The sequence below is a fragment of the Tiliqua scincoides genome, chromosome 2, assembly GCF_035046505.1.
Source record: "Tiliqua scincoides isolate rTilSci1 chromosome 2, rTilSci1.hap2, whole genome shotgun sequence".
Taxonomy (NCBI): domain Eukaryota; kingdom Metazoa; phylum Chordata; class Lepidosauria; order Squamata; family Scincidae; genus Tiliqua; species Tiliqua scincoides.
In genome coordinates, this window is record NC_089822.1 from 126214344 (window position 1) to 126230260 (window position 15917).

The following is a 15917-nucleotide window of genomic DNA, read 5'->3' on the forward strand; positions in this document are numbered from 1 at the left end:
ATAGGATATACTGCCTTGCTTTGTGTGGCAAAATGTTGCACTTGGGATAACCTGGGTTCAAATTTGGACTTGGTCATGAGGATCACTCATGTGGCCTTGGATAACCTCTCAGCCTAACTCATAGGGCAGTAAAGAATAAAATCTTTGCTCTTTAACATAACACCCCCCCCCCCCAAAGTAAGATATACAAATGTTATAGTATAAGACCCCAGAGGCTAGTAGCCTTTTGGCAAGCACATCAGACTTCCTATCTTGCAAGTGTCTCTTATTTAACCTAGTGCATGCCATTCATTCAAGCTATGGGATGGCATATTCCAAGCTATGGGATGGCCTATAAGAATACACAAGTTGATAAGAGAGACTGAATAGATTATCATTGCCAAGGGAAAACAGGGTGAAGTCTGGGTTGCAGCTACATACACCTGCTGGTGGAGTGTTCTGTCTCCCCCCAGCTTTACCGTATTGCCAGGGAACAGAATTCATTTTATTTTTTCAACCTATGAAAAGGCAGAAGGCAGGAAAGAGCACTCAGAACTTGCTCTACAATTTGAAATTCTCAAATTTGGATTACTTCTTCAAAATCCTGCCAGCTCTAAGATTAGTAGTAACAGACCACTTCACAAGTTTCTAGCCTATTGGTTCCCAAACGTTTTAGCATCGGGACCCGCCTAAAAAAGTTTCACTTTACCTGCCACTCATGCCTCTGTGACTATAATGGGGATTGGGCATCAGTGCTCCCCCCCCCAAGAAGGTTGTTTTACCCTTGATGCCTAATCTGCCTAGTCAGTTTCATGACCCACCAAAAATTGGGTCATGACCCACTCATGGGTCCTGGATATAGTTTGGGAACCACTCGTCTACCCCCAACGATTTTGGAGGAAGATCTGAATACCAGCCAGTACTTTTGCACATTAGAAGAAATTAATTAAAAGAACAAGTTCAGTGTTATTAACTACAGTAAACAAGCCTGTTAATGTGCCCACCAGCATATACTACAAATACATAGCTTGACCCCACTAGACATTTTCTTGAAAAATACATAGCTTGATTAACTGCTGCCACCTACCAGCAGCAGATATATCTGTGCATGTGGGGCAGGCTTATAGTACCTGCCCATCTACTTGTATTGATTTGCAAAGGGAAGTCAAGTACTGTAGGTAATTAAAAATTGTTTGACTTTGCCTCCACTGATCAGCCTTGTGCATTAAGACACACAAGGCTGCCACAGAAAACATGGTGAATCCTGCCCCCCAACCCATAATATACAGCACCAGTCAGTTATGTGAAAGAGGTAGGAAAACCCCAAGAAGATGAATGTCAAATACATGAAGTATGTTGTACTACAGGGTGCCAGGGAGGGGCTCAACATGAAGTAACTATTTGGATAGCAGTTCTGTTTTTGATAACATGCAGTCCTGCCTTTAGATACTCAGAAGGAAAAAAGGGAGAATAAGGCATACCTTTTTTTTTTTTTAACAGCTGGGTTTATTTAAGAATAACACATTACAAAAAAAAAATACAGATTTCAGGTTTTAAATTCAGTACTTGCAGAAAAACATAGAAAAAGGGTACCAAAGAGACTGGTATAAAAACACACAGACAACTCAAAAAAGATACGAACAAGCTTTCTGGAAAGAGCACGACTTAGGGAAGGGAAAGGAAGAATTTGTACAAAACTATTGTTTACAGGTACAGAATATATAAAATGTTCCCTATCTGGTGGCAAAAATACAAGAGGAAGTTACTTCTTTTATTCTTTAGAATGAAGAAAAAGATACATCAAGAGGTATGCGTGGCTTGTGAACTTGGTAAGCAGTTCTGCAACCTTCTGGTAGGAATTCCAACTGCACCCAACTTTGTTAGCCGACAGTGGGTGCAGCTCCCAAGCAGAGCAGTTGTGCACCATCCATTCATATAAGTGGGACTCACCTTGGGTTCACACTGAAACAAAATGTAGGTTGTACAGGAGTTATGCACAGTTGCCTTTAGTATAGGTTAGCAGCAGTGAAGGATAAGACTTTTCAGTGGAACCTATAGGAGTACTGTCCCCCAGATATTGAACTAGAAGTTAAGCCAATTGGTGAGAATCAAGGTGTAACAAATCTGCTTGTGTGCAAGACAAAGCTGCTGCTGCTGGAAGGGTAACTGACAATTGCTGAATAGATTTGCTATATTGTCCTACATTACAAAATGCACACACGTGTGCAGACTTTAAGGAAGAGTTCCAGTTTAGGAAGACCTTCCTCCCATCATGAATGGCTGTCAAGCACACGTGTATATATGTATGGGGGGGGGGAGGGATTGAAAAACAGGAAATCAGGTTCTCAGTTCACCCGTAAGAGTTAAAACAGAGCATAGGAGAAGAGCTGCAAAACCCAACAGACATTTGTTCACTGCAACATTGCAAAAGGTTTATAAATATATACGGTATAAAAAACAGCTTACCAATAATTATAAAAGAATTTTAAGCAAGTCAAATTGTACCTAAATTCTACAAAGTTTTAGCTCCACCCTCCGGTCAGGTGAGCATCCATTTGACTTACAACTACTTAGTTTGCTTACAAATTCTATTCTGTCTCAAGGACGCAAGGGGACAGTTCTTCCTAATTTCAGGACCCCCTTAGATTCCGACAATAGGCCAAGAATATGGAAAAAGTGCTGGTTTTATAGGTTGACCCAGGCAATTGGGCAGAATGAACAGGACCCCAAAAAGTGATCTGCACACTCAGCTACCTCCTTCCATCAGACTCCATGTACACAGTGTGCCACTGAGTGACAGTAGCATCCAAGAGGACAACTCTCAGTGCTGATGCCTCTGCAGACAAATGTCTCATCTTTCCAACAGACAGGCAGCTAGCTATGGATTTTTAGAGAAGAAATGGAAGGATTCAGTAGGAGAGACTAGATTTCTAATGCTAGAAAGATCTCTTAATTGAGCAGCAGTGAGAAGGGGATTGTTTGTCTTCCATTATCTATCCCGTCACAAAACTGAAGGGAGCGTTATGTCATGGGAGAAGTATGGCAAGCTTCATCTCATGTGCTGGTGTCTGTTACAGCCCCATCTCTCATTTTAGGACAAACTAAAGGCCAGCACTAAATGTTATAAGTGCTGCGAGGAAAAAACAGTGCTATTTGAAGACACATGAAGAGCAGAACCAAACCACAGAATCAGGGCCAATCAGGTCTCCCAACCATGTACAGAGGATATATACAAAGGATATAAAAGACACACATACACGAATCTTTTACTTCCATATTTTACATGTTTGCTATGAAAGGCACCAGTGTTTCCTGCAGCAATTATAGCACACAGTATGACCCTTATTAAATGCTGCAAATTAAACTTTTCTCCAAGTCAGGATAGATACAGTATAACTGTGCAAGTGGTTCAATCCCATATGCCTCAACTCAGTACCTGCCAGATTTCAGTTGTTTATATAAATCAGCTATGTGGAAAAGGGCAGAACCAACAGAGACAAAAGAAAACTCCTTGGAGATCAAAGGCTTTGCTCTTCAGGGTCTTCTTAAATTGCTTGTAAAAATAGGGTTTCAAAATACAAAAAAGGCAAGTGTGCTTCTGAAAGGATTCCACAGCACACTGGTCCATGAAATAAATTTACTGTCTTAAAATCCAGAAAAATGTATTGTACAGTCTCTTGCAAGCATCAGTGGAAAATCCATGCAGTCCACATCTGAGATGGGCAAGGGCACAGTTCACAGTCTCTGAAGGGTCCTGCATTTGGCATGAAATCACAGCAGCTTGCGATGAAGAATCTCCCAGACCATCCGCTTTCGAAAGTAAGGCATGTGTTGCTTTAATAAAAAAAGAGAAAATGTTATGAACATTTCTTAAAATGAACATCAATGTAATTGTTTTTAATATATCCTGGCAAACTGTTCACACGCTCATACCTAGGCAGTTCTATCCCAGTGCTGTTGCACAAAACACACATCAATCAAGAACCAGTCCTGGGTCTAGAATGGCTTCATAAAGAAAGTTACTTTTGATGTTTTGAGCTGGCAAAACTCAAGTTTGAGTTGACATTCCCTGCTGAAGCAAAGTTCAAATGAAAAACAGAACCAGACTGCTCTTGATAGCACCAATTCCACAGCATAGCATTGGGCTGTCAGTGGAATGAAAGCTGTCAAAGTGGAGACCAGAAGAGTTAATGGATGAAGACCATCATAATACAGTCCCACTAAACAACATACACATATCCTGTACCTCTAGCACCTACCTTGTTCAAAAATAAAGAAATAACATTGGAAAATAGTTACAAAAGCAGCTGCTGACCAGTGCATAGGGGGCAATACACCTGGAATTACATTTGCTGTATAGGGTACAACACACTTGACAAAATTATAAGGCTCTGCCTGAGTGCAAAGTACAAGTTTCAGGGTCCTGTCATGGGGAAACAACTGCTTGCCAGTCCATTCTTTGACAAACTTTTCAAATCCAAATTGAACACCATAAGTAGATATATGTGAGTTCCTAATTTGAATCTTTTCATGCAGCTAATGAATCTGGTTGGGCTTGGCTTGTTTTTCCTAATTAAGCCCAGAAGACACCATTATAATCAGATAACCTAACATTCTGCCAATATCATTCATGAGGGTCAGTTTACCTGAGTGAAGTTGATGGGTTTGTCTTTGGTAATGCAGTCAGCATACTTGCAGGCAAACATCCCACAATCACTGCCATTCATCTGTTGAGGGATCTCCTTTAAAGACAAATAAACCCAAGCCGTCTCTATTTAGATGGTGAAAAAAATCTGACACTAGCTTTATCAAATAACTCGTGTTATAAACCTCAAAGTGTAATGGAAGAAACCTAAAAAAGCCCTTCATCCTCTTGGAACTGGGAAGATGTGAAAGAGCAAGACTTCAGAATAAGTGGGAATAAATGAGCCACTATCATTTGGGTGAAGATGGCAAGAGGGTGCAGGAATGCCACAGGTTCCACACATACAGAGGCCTCTGAGCCTGGAACCACTATCAATTCCAACAGCTGCTACCAGCAGCCACAGCTGGAGAGGCCCCTTCCACTTCTATCCTTGCCTCAGACTCCGGGTTAGAAGAGAACTGCTATCACTTATACTCTGGCAGCACTTCATTTCAGCTGGCAGAAAAGTTTTCTGTCATAGGCTGATTTTTCCAACTGCAGAAAAGAGCAGTAAGTACGAGGAAGATAAATGGCAGGGAGATATTTTGTTGCTCTTTGACAGAAGAAGAGAAACGCTGTCGGAGGGCAGACAGACAAATATGGATTGCAGCTTTCACTTTGCCTGGGAGGGTGGGAAAAGAAGAGTCAGAAAGAGTCTCTCTAGCAATTGGTGCCTGTAGCAGATGTTGTCAAAGTAGTAACTACAAATACGCAAAGATTTCTAAACATATGGCTCATCAAATCACAAGCTACTGCTGAGCCAAGCCTACGTTTTCCTAGCTAGTCAGATACTGTGCATATGTGGTGTTCTCCAACAGCTACATACAAAGTCTACCATGGGTAGACCAGGGGATAGGGAACTTTCCTCCTCTGAAAAGAGACCCTTGGAGTAAGAAAGTGCATATAGGTAATAATAATAATAATAGCTAATAACTAGGTATTTATATACCGCCTTTCTGGTCATCGGATTACTCCTCTGACTTTATTCAAGGCGGTTTACATAGGCAGGCATTTCTAAACCCCTCAAGGGGATTTTTAAAATCATAAAGGTTTTCTCTTTCAAGAACCAACAACATTTCAGAATGGATCTTCCTAGTTTGGTCTCACTTCTGGCCTCCAGTTCTCCCACGCAGGCTGACAAACAGCTCCATCTCTCACATGGAGGGCAGCCAAGTCATGATGGAGGGGAGGTTATAAGTCATGATGAATCCTTGGAACATTTCAGACCTTTTCAGTGGCCATCTAAATAAAGAACAACATACCTGGTTTCTTTTACTCAACAGCATCCAACCATTGGTATCAAATTCCTTCTGCTTTTTGTCCAGGCTTTCCTTCTTTAAGTACTGCCTGCAGAAGTTATGTAAAAGTGAGAAGGAACATATTTAGCAAACTTGCAATTAGCAATTAAGATGATTCCAGTTAATTACCTCTGAAAAATTACTTTGAATTTCATAGTTGCTTTCTCACTGTTCAATCTAAGGGTTCAACTCAGTTCCCAAATTCAACCTCAGCATATCCATACAACTTCAGATTCCTCAGAATGCCAAGATATCAATAGAAATCACCTGATTAGAGGACAATAGTAAGCTGATGCTCTAGCTAGAAAGCCCCCCTGAAAATAGAACTCTCAATCTACCAAGAAGTTAAAGTCACTGAATTCCACCCCAAGCATGCTGCTTCTCCCCAGCGCATTTCAGCTTCTTTCCATCATTTCTATTCTCAACTCATGTTCACACTGCTGGTTCCCCACATGGATGGGTCATGGAATGGATTGAATCTTTAGGGAGGACAACATTGCAAACCACCACCACCCACCCACACATGTGCACGCCTCCTGTGCAGACATAGTGAAGATCATGTGCTAGACTGCTCATGCACATCTGAAATGCTGTCAGCCCATTGACTTGTACTACATAGGTAACTTGTACCTGGGCATGCACAATTTAAGTACTGAATTCAGATGACTTGCTGAATTCAGACTTCAGATGACTTGCTATTCATTTCAGATACATCTATGTGATTGTGTAATAAAATATTTTCAGGGTATGTACACAAAAGTTACATGTACACACACCCTCAATGCTCATCTTCGCAGATTAAGCTTTGAGAGTTTGCTACCATTTTCATTATTTTCTTCAATTCTTCTTTCCTATCAATTCACCTAGAATTCCATGTCATATAGAGAGATGATAGATGGTCCCAACTGAATGATGAAGCTCATGCTACTGAGGGAAGTTAGGAAGAATCAACAATATTATTTGGTGCCGAGTGCCCCAGTCTCAATGCATTTTTTTCAGGGACAGGTACACAAGTTGACTGAACAGTAGTTTATTAAACCACACCTTTCTAAAAAGCTGAATGGTTACAGGGGCATTAACAGCCTCACTTGACAACCATTTTCATTGGCTATTCATTTGTATTGTTAATATATTGCATCTTATTTCCCAGGCAAATATTTCAGCTGGATTAGAAACCTCTTTGCAGCCATACGTCCTCACCCAACCCTCCCATCATCCAGATATATGTAACCAAGTCAACTTGGTACAACTTTGATCAACAAACTGAGCTTCTATATGAGATACAGAACATATGAGAGCCAGGATGGCACAGTGGTTCTGGTGTTAGACCTGGATGATTCATGTTCAAATCCCCACTCAGCTACAAAGCCTCCTGAGTGGCTTTGGATCAGTCACTCTCAGCCTAACCTACCTCACAGGGTTTTTGTGAGGACAGAAGGAGGGAAAGAACCATGTACGCCACCCTGAGCTTCTTGGAGGAAGGGTGGTATAAAAATGTGGGGGGAAAAATGAGTATGGATATCAGAAGACACATAATCAACAGTATTTTCATAAAGGGCATGTATGGGGGGATCCCATATCTGTGGTTTCAGTTAACCGCAGATCGGGTCTGTGGGGTTCCCCCATGCATGCCCCCTCCAGTGGTGGGTCTTCTGAGTGGCCTCTGCCACGCTCAGAATGACTGTAGGAGATGAAAAAATGTCATTTCTGGTTTTAAAAAAAAGATATCCAGAAGTGACAATTTTCACCTCTTACAGTCATTCTGAGCCCAGCAGAAGCCATGGGCAGACATGTGCACCCTCTGCTGGGCTAATAAGACTGGAGGGTGGGGGGAGGCATCTCCCATATCTGCCTCATATCTGCATTCATGTATCTGCAGGGGGTTCCAGAACGGAACCCCTCCCCCCCATGGATACGGGGGTATCCCTATACATATCTAATGCACACAGGTGGGGGGAGGCAGTTTTATTTTTTCCCATGGACTTTGGTGTTTTCAACATGTTAGAAGTGCAGAGATCAGTGTTACATGTTTTAATAATTTATTATAATGTAAATTTTGAATAATCACTTTAAAAGTATACTAGGTAGGTGACACAGGTGGTATAGTGTCAGCATATTTAGCCACAGTCATTACCTATGCAACCCCCATTAAATAATAAATAAAAACCAAATAAAAGCTTTTTTTTTTTTTTTGCAGATTTCAGGTTTTTATTTCTTAAACAAAAACGAGAAGTGCAGAAAGTGGTGTTAGATATTTTTATTTCATTATCACCAATTTCTCCCACCTCTAGCTATTGACTCTTATCCCCTATATACCATCTAGGACAGGGGTGCTCAATAGGTGGATCGCGATCTACCGGTAGATCGCGAGGCAAAATGAGTAGATCGCGGAGTGCCAATCCCTTCCTTCAGGTGCCTCTGGGAGGAAACGCCAGGAGTAAGGCCCATTGTACTCAATGGGGCTTACTCCCAGGTAAGTGTGGCTAGGATTGCAGCCTCACAGCCTAATCCTAGGCATGTCTACTCAGGAGTAAGTCCTGTTATACTCAGTGGGGCTCAAGGTACACCAACATACATTGTACACATAAATGTTATATGTTATATGTTATGATGGCGCGAACATTGTAAAAAAAACTCTGGTAGATCTCCGGGCCTTGCTGGGTTTCAAAGTAGCTCTCCAGCCAAAAAAGTGTGAGCACCCCTGATCTAGGACTATATTAATCCTCTGTCATAGTATTACACCAAGTCCCGACATCTGGCCGATTTTCTGAAAGAGCCAGGAAACAAACCTACCACGCTCAAAAGAGTCTTTCCTGAATAGCGGCTACCCTCTTGGCCCCATCCCTATGTTGCATGACAAACCATTTCTGAAACAGAAGGGAGTCTCAAAAATAGCTTGTGATCATGGCAGAGAGTTGTAGTTCAAAGAAAAGACTACGCTAGATCAGGGGTCTCCAAACATTTTGGCTAGAGGGCTGCATCAGATATTTGGCACGGTGTCAAGGGCCGTAAAAATAAATTTTAAATATAAAATTTAAATAAATACATTAGAGATAGAACTTGAATGGATGAATGAACTCAAATTTCCAAATTTTCTCCAAGCAACAATACACACCACAGAAATAAAGCTCACACTCAAATGGACTCCCATTCCCCCACACCACAAGCAGCTTACTTAAAGGTACTGGAGTAAATTCTTCAGAACCAGCACATCATAGGAAACACCTAGAACATGTTCTGAGGGCCATGGAAGCCTCCTCGACCCTCACAGAAAGCCTAAGGCCTTCAGAGGGCCCCAAAACACTTTGTGTTTTTTTTTTAGAAAACCACAAAGTAATGTTTTTAGACCTTCTGAGGGGTGGCCTCCCTGGCTCTCAGAACACCCTCCAGATGAGACTGGAGCACAGCTCTGATCACATATGGTCAAGTGGACCAGAAGTTTGCAGGGGACCAGAGGCTTTCCACGGGTTGCATCTGGCCCCAAGGGCCAGGGTTTGGACACCCCTGCACTAGATGCACACAAGCCGATTGGTTTGTCTACAGTAGTTCTTTAGGATTCCAGCCAATGTTTTTATCTAGGCAAGTTTAATAGGAGAGTCACTCTTTGAATTAATAAAAATATTTTCAGAGATAATTTCGAACTAAATGTAGAGAGGAAGCAGACAAGCATTAGCTGATACTGAATCAATGTTTTGAAAAGTATAGCGTCCCAATTCTCAGTTTGGATCCAGGTTCCCTATAAGAGTTTTCCGTCTCTAAATAGGGAAGGATCTATTTACACCGTTTCTACCATCTCTAAACATCAAAGTAGTGTAGGTTGTCTTCTCTGAGATAAAAAGAATATGTAGGAGCATGTTCTGCTGTACTCACACTGGGATGGCACACACATTTTTATCAAGGTGGCACAAGAAAGACACTGTCCACATGGCAAAGCAATATATGTTGTCCCGGCATTAGAAGCGTGTACATTGCCTTAAAACTCCCTTTGCAAGGGAATAAAGACTCATAAAGCAGAAGCACAACTTACGCATGCATACTTCAACACTTCTTGTAACATCTGCCTAAGGTTTGCATTAGTGTACGCAGAACACAAAATCCTGATTAACATTGGGAAAAGAAGTGGGATGAAGAAGGAAATTGCTCCAGAGAGGAGGAACTGAGTAAACATTAATGTGGAAGTACCAAATTTACAAACAATGCCTGTACCAGCCCACTGAATCACCATCACTACTGTTTCAAAGTACATTCTGTACTTTCACCGAGGAAGACTTTAAAGCTATTAATTTCTACCGACGGGTGGGGGGGGGGGGCAATTCATTTCTGTTAAGCTTTGAGATGACCAGGAATGCCTCTTATATCTCAGATGTCTATACCAGTGTGATGGGTCAAACATATGACACTGCCTCATATTGAGCCATACCATTAGCCCATCTATCCAAGTATTGCCTACTTTGACTGAGAGCAAATCACTAAGTATTGATGAAGCAATAGCTTTTTTGTTTTTTTCAAAAATCTTTTTTTTTCCAAAAGCTACCCAAAATCCTAAAAAATATCAAGATTAATTTTATTCCACCACTGCCACTTAGGAATTACCGCAGACACCCACCTATAAGTCGCCCTCACAGATAAGTTGAAGGCATGTTTTAGCCAAAAATTATGGAATTTTCTATGACCCTCGGATAAGTCGGGGGTCTTGTTTTGTGTGACCTGAGGCCGGATCCTGAAAAATAACCTCCCAGTAATTGTTATCTAAGAACTATACAGTCTCCAATTTATTGAAAACATAGTAAGTATTAAAAACACAGTATACATACATAGTATATACAGTATGTATACTTAGCATAGCAAAAACTGTTTTTGTACAGACTCTAATTTATTAAAAACTATGATCTATCTCATAGATTAGGTGTCTCCAAACTTTTTGGGAAAAGGGCCACATCATTACAGATTTTCTTCTTTGATAAAAACACATGGGAGTGAAAGAACTGGAAAGAACACCTCTTGCAAAGGGAAGAACACTGCACATTGGGGAGATTTAGCTGCACATGGGATTTCATTTCATCAAGCAGGGAGTCAGATGGGGGGGTGAAGGGCAGTGAAAGAAACTGGAAAGAACACTTCATGCCCAGGGAAGACACTGCATAGTGAGGAGATTTAGATGCACATGGGGTTTCATTTCATCAAGCAGGGAGTTAGATGGGGGGTGGAAGGGGAGTGAAAGAAACTGGAAAGCAGCAGCGGATTTACTCAGATGTAGACCCTCTTCAGGAGGAGGTGCAGCAGCACCTCCTGGGGTGTGGGGTTTTGGGATTCCTGGCAGCCACGCCTCCCGCCCAGCACAAGTTCCATAAATCTCTAGTGGCTTCTTCTTCTTTGAAAATATATACATGTTCCCTTTTAAAAATTATTGCAAACAAAGTATGGTAGATACTCGCCTATAAGGCGATAAATTTGTGCCCGGAAATGACGGGAGAATCACCCCCCCCCCCTCGTCTTATCTGCGCAGTCATGCAGACAGACTGAGGGGGCCATCTGCACCCTGCCTCGGTCAGGGAGGGACTCTTCGGAAGGAGGGGCAGCGGCGCCTCTTGAGGTCTTGCGTGGGGTTGTGGGATCCCTGGCAGCCTCGCCTCCCGTCAGGTCCCCCCATTGCACAAGGACTCGGAGGAGCCCTGGAGGAGGCAGGGTGGTGGGGGGACAGCCTGCTGGCCCGGCGCTCCCCACGCCCACTCAGAGCTGCTGCACGAACTCGTTTCTGCCACCCGCGGAGGCAGGGAGCAGAGCGGGGTGTCCTGGCTACTGCCGCCCGCCACCATCACCAGACTGATGGAGGGCAGGGAGCAACCTGTGCTGACTACTCCCAAGCGCTTGGCTGCATCTGTGGTGGGCACGGAGGGAGGCATGCTGCCCCTGCCCAGGGAGCATCTGGTGGGGAGCAGGCAGTGCAGGACACTCCCTGCACGCTCCCTGCCCTCCATCGGTCTGGTGACAACGGCAGCAGCCAGGATGCCCCCACTCCGCTCTCTGCCTCCGCGGGCAGCAGGACTTAAGCGAGTTCTTGCAGCAGCTGCGCGGGGGAGCGCCGGGCCAGCAGGCTGTCCCCCCACCGCCCTGCCTCCTCCATGGCTCCTACGGATGCTTGCGCAATGGGGGGACCTGACGGGAGGCGAGGCTGCCAGGGATCCCACAACCCCACGCAAGACCTCAAGAGGCGCCGCTGCCCCTCCTTCCGCAGAGTCCCTCCCTGACCGAGGCAGGGTGCAGATGGCCCCCTCAGTCTGTCTGCATGACTGCGCAGATAAGACGGGGGGGGTTGATTCTTCCGTCATTTCTGGGCACAAATTTATCGCCTTATAGGCGAGTATCTGCCATACTTTGTTTGCAATAATTTTTAAAAGGGAACATGTATATATTTTCAAAGAAGAAGAAGCCACTAGAGATTTATGGAACTCCATAAATCTCCCCCTTTAGTAAAAAGGGGCAAACAGTCAATCAAAACTCACCAAAAATCAGGAAGCTCTAAAGATTGAAAGCATGAAAGGGTCACTAACCGTGAATAGGACTTCTGTCCCCTCTTCCCAGTGTGATCCTCCCACTGCATTCAACCAATTAAAGCCTCCTGAAAGGAAATAGAAAGGGAAAAGCAATTACAGGAAGGGCATCAATCAGCTGGAGCCCTCCCCCCATCAAGTCTGCATCCCATTTACCCTACCTGTGCCACTAGTCACCTGGCCCAAACTGCAGAGTTCCTGTTTTAACTATGCTGCCATCTCATAGGCTAGAACAAATGTCCCTAGGCCAAATCTGAATGCATTTTGGTTTTCCCATGTACTCAGAGAACCACAGGGCTCTGTGCATTACTCCAATAACTCATTGTTAAATTAGCAGGTTTCCTTCAGAGAAGTTCTACCAACATTAACTAAAGTGGCAGAAAAGTGGCAGAAAAGCCACCAATCTTTAACTAAATTATTCCAGCAATTAGTTATAAAGCATTCTACTGATAACCAAAAAGCATAATCCATATGCATCTACAGAAATGATCAATCATTTACTCTCTCAGGGGTACAATAAGTGACTTCCACTAGTAATCATAGTTGTTTTCTACAGGGAGCTGCTAATGCCAGGCAAAACCTGGAATTAGCAAACATCAACCAAAACCTTGGGTTCATACCCTCCTTTAACAGTTAAAACAACAGCTCTGAGTTCAGACAACAGGTAAGAGTAAGCAACCAAAGATGGTATGCTACAGTATCTTCCTACTACCATATCCAGGCAAGCATTAGGAATTTGAATAACATTTTTAAATAATTAGCTATTTTGCTGGGGATTTTAGATTCCAATATATTTTTAGATTATGAGTAGCATCCCAACTAGTGCTTCCATCCTCCAAATGGGAAGCTTTTCCCCTGAATGGAAGGAGAGCTCTGCTCACACAAATAATCTTCCCCAACCACAAAACCAGGGCAGCACTGATGGGCATCTCAGCTTCAATTTGATGTGCTGGGACAATGGGGAGAGAAGCAATCCAACTGCAGAAGCAATAGGGTGCATTCTGTCCCAAGACAGGCCTTGGATAAATCATGAGATGGTTGAGGGTCCTATTAAACAAGCCAGCAGGCCTTAAAGACCAAGTTGGTCGAGAAGGATAATCTAAGACTCCCAGATCACATCACAAATGAGGGAATGCTCAGGAGAGGGCAGAGGGAGAGGACAACAAAGGGTACAGTTGAAACTTCAAATTGCAAGAAGGGGGTGGGCAGCCTCAGGATGAACAGGCACTATATTTTCCCTCTTCACCCCTTCCTGCAAAGTGCAGATCAGTAGTTTTTTTTTTTAAGTTTGCATTTTCGGTTGCTAAAATTCAATGTAATTTTTGTCAAAACCAAGGTAAAGTTACTCAAGGGAGTGAACCTTAACAATTCCCTAATCTGCTATTTTTATTTATTTTAACAACAAAGCTACTTTAAATTGCTAAAACTGGTTATTCTCTCATTTTTTAAGAGAGAAGTTATTGACTCCATCAGCTGATATTCTAATCGAAGCTTCTTGTAAATAGACCTGCTATGATGGTTCAACTGCTGATCACTATGTGGCAATGGGCAGATACATGGGTGCTTCATGAGCCATGGTTTTCATGGACCAGCCTCCTCAAGGGAAGACCAAGGCATGCCATGGTAAACTGTCCTGGATGCTGTTGTCATGCCCCTGATCAATCCCAGTGGTAGGTGGAGAAATTTATTCCCTGCAGAGATGTATTTTAGACTTTGTCTCAACTTCTCCTCAGCCAGGTAGCTCATTGGCATAGGCTTCTCTCAGTAGTGAAGCCTACTTTGCTACAGGAGTGAAAGGGTTGCCAACTGACTGGTCTGCTCCCACCCATGCACTCATAATCCAATCCTTATAACATATGGCCTAATAGGGAGCAAGAGGGCAAATAGCTCTCAGCAAATGCCTTTTACCAGATAGCTGGATGCTTTGAAAATATAGAAAACATTTAATGGGGGTGGGGGGGGCGGGGAGGGCAAAACAGAAAATAGGGAAAATAAAGTTCTGCGGTCAGGGGCAATACAAAATAAATCTACAGAGGGTTTAACTACACGTTCCCTGCTCTAAACATACCATGAAGCAGCCTGAAGATGCAGCTTGTCTCCTCACAACTACCAAAGAAGCAATTTGGCTTAAACAGCAAACGCTGCTTCTGACAAATCAAGCTCAGTCTCCCACCCAACCTTCCCTTTTTACAGGGTATTGTGGGATAAGGTTTCTACTTTTCTCATTGACTAATTCAGGAGGTAGCCCAACTTCTGGGCCTTCTCTAAGTCCTGATCGGGTGGACTCAGTCAACAGGCAGGTGCAACCTGAACACAGCAGGGTATCACTGGAGTCACTCTTGTCCATTGCTCTGAAGCAGGGGTCTCTAAACTTTTCGGCTGAAGGGTCGCATAAAATATCTGGCACAGGGTTGATGGCCAGGAAAAAAAATTAAATATAAAATTTAAATAAATACATTAGAGATGGAACTTGGATGAATGAATAAATGTCCAGGACTCAATAAATGTCCTGGCTCAAATGTCCAAGACTTCTCCAAGCATGAACACAGCCCAAGAAATAAAGCACACACTTAAATGGCCCCTCATTCCATCACCCCACAAGCACAACTCTGGTTGTGTTGGTCAACTGGGCCAGATGCTCTTGGGATCAGAGGTTGGCCATGGGCCGGATAGAGGCTAACTGCGGGCCACATCTGGCCCTGGGCCGGGGTTTGGAGACCCCTGCTCTGAAGGATACAGATGCCAGATAGTTATGCTATTTCATTGCCCCTTTTCCTGTTGGGCAATGTAGTGTTATAAGAGCTTCTTGGCTAGAATGTGGGATGTGAGGTAAACGGCAGGTACAGGTAAGCCAAACCATCTCAATTTTGAAGACACAAAAAGGGTTTCTAGCAGAGGCTGAAAGGTTCCTGTTCACCACAGGACCATTCTAATAATCTATTTCAGTTTCTGGAATCAGATTCCACATTACTTTCTGGAAGTAGATGTGAACTACACTTTGCAAGCTGTGGTTGTTAAAAGTATATTCTACTGTATGTACATATGTTTTCTTTCACACTGTAATGTATGTTAACAAAAACATTATCTTCCAAACATCCATGCCTAGTGACAATAGGCCAAATTTCTGCTCATGTTTAAGATTGGACCTAACTCATAAATGACATGGAATATTCTAGATAAAGAGGCACTCGCTAATTTTTGCAAATCCTAAACATGCTTACTGGGGAGTAAAGTCCATTGAACCTGGATGAATTTAGAAGCAAGTAACAGGAGTTAACATGTTAGGGATTGTTCTGCATATCCACTTCAACCTCTTCACTATCAAAGGCATAACTAATGTCTTCTTAGGCTAAGGGTGCAATCCTAACCCCTTATGTCAGTACTTTCCAGCACTGACATAAGGGC

At 43.0% G+C, this 15917-nt stretch overlaps 1 protein-coding gene across 2 annotated transcripts in view; it reads right to left on the bottom strand.

Moving 5' to 3' along the window:
* Positions 1–1488: 1488 nt before the first annotated feature.
* Positions 1489–15917, bottom strand: part of SENP1 (SUMO specific peptidase 1) — a 52799-nt gene continuing 38370 nt past the window's right edge. The window contains exons 18-20 of one of the 2 annotated variants that reach the window (XM_066614740.1): positions 5926–6010; positions 4626–4721; positions 1489–3813 (exon numbers count right to left, since the gene is read on the bottom strand). In XM_066614740.1, coding sequence (XP_066470837.1) covers positions 3751–3813; positions 4626–4721; positions 5926–6010 — 244 coding nt within the window. In that variant the 3' untranslated portion in view covers positions 1489–3750. Of the gene's footprint in view, positions 3814–4625; positions 4722–5925; positions 6011–12517; positions 12581–15917 lie in introns of those variants that run through there. The other variant, XM_066614742.1, reaches the window with a different exon arrangement.